General features: G+C 36.3%; 1 protein-coding gene across 1 annotated transcript in view; it reads left to right on the forward strand.

Annotated features, from left to right (window-relative positions):
- The first annotated feature begins 68 nt into the window (after window positions 1–68).
- LOC119591651 overlaps window positions 69–532 on the forward strand; it is a 4,181-nt gene continuing 3,717 nt past the window's right edge. The window contains 1 exon segment of the mRNA XM_037940405.1: window positions 69–428. Coding sequence (XP_037796333.1) covers window positions 410–428 — 19 coding nt within the window. The 5' untranslated portion in view covers window positions 69–409.

The raw sequence follows: 532 nt of genomic DNA on the forward strand, positions 1-532 counted from the left end.
TAATAATGTATGTTGTTGAGAGTATGGAGAATTAAAGGGTGTAAGGCAAGTATGTTGTCTCCTTGTATATACCAGGATCTTTCAAAGTAAGGTTTGTAACCCAGAAATAGTTTGCAAGCTGGATATTAGTGGGTTGCTACATCTCATGAAAGATGTAGCATAATAGGAATGAATAGATAAGTGTCTAGTAAATGTAGGTATGTATGCATTAATAGAAAATATTTTTTTTTTGTACAGGATGGAGAGAGGTGTAATACAAGAAAACAAACTTGGGTCACCGTGTAAAAAGTAGTGTATAAACATTAGTCCATATTATTTAGCCTCCCCAGATTGTTGTATATTTGAACTTAACCTTTTTTCTACACCAGGTAGATTGAGTGTCATTTTCTCAGAGTGCTGTTTGCAACAGATGACCATGAAGTCAAATGGTAGGTCGAAGGATGAGGGTCAATACAGCATGTTTCTTATTTCCCAAGGTAGCAGAATCGCAAGTGCTTTGGCCACCATTTTCCTTAAACTTCAGTGCTGTCAC

The sequence above is a fragment of the Penaeus monodon genome, chromosome 29 (assembly GCF_015228065.2).
Source record: "Penaeus monodon isolate SGIC_2016 chromosome 29, NSTDA_Pmon_1, whole genome shotgun sequence".
NCBI lineage: Eukaryota > Metazoa > Arthropoda > Malacostraca > Decapoda > Penaeidae > Penaeus > Penaeus monodon.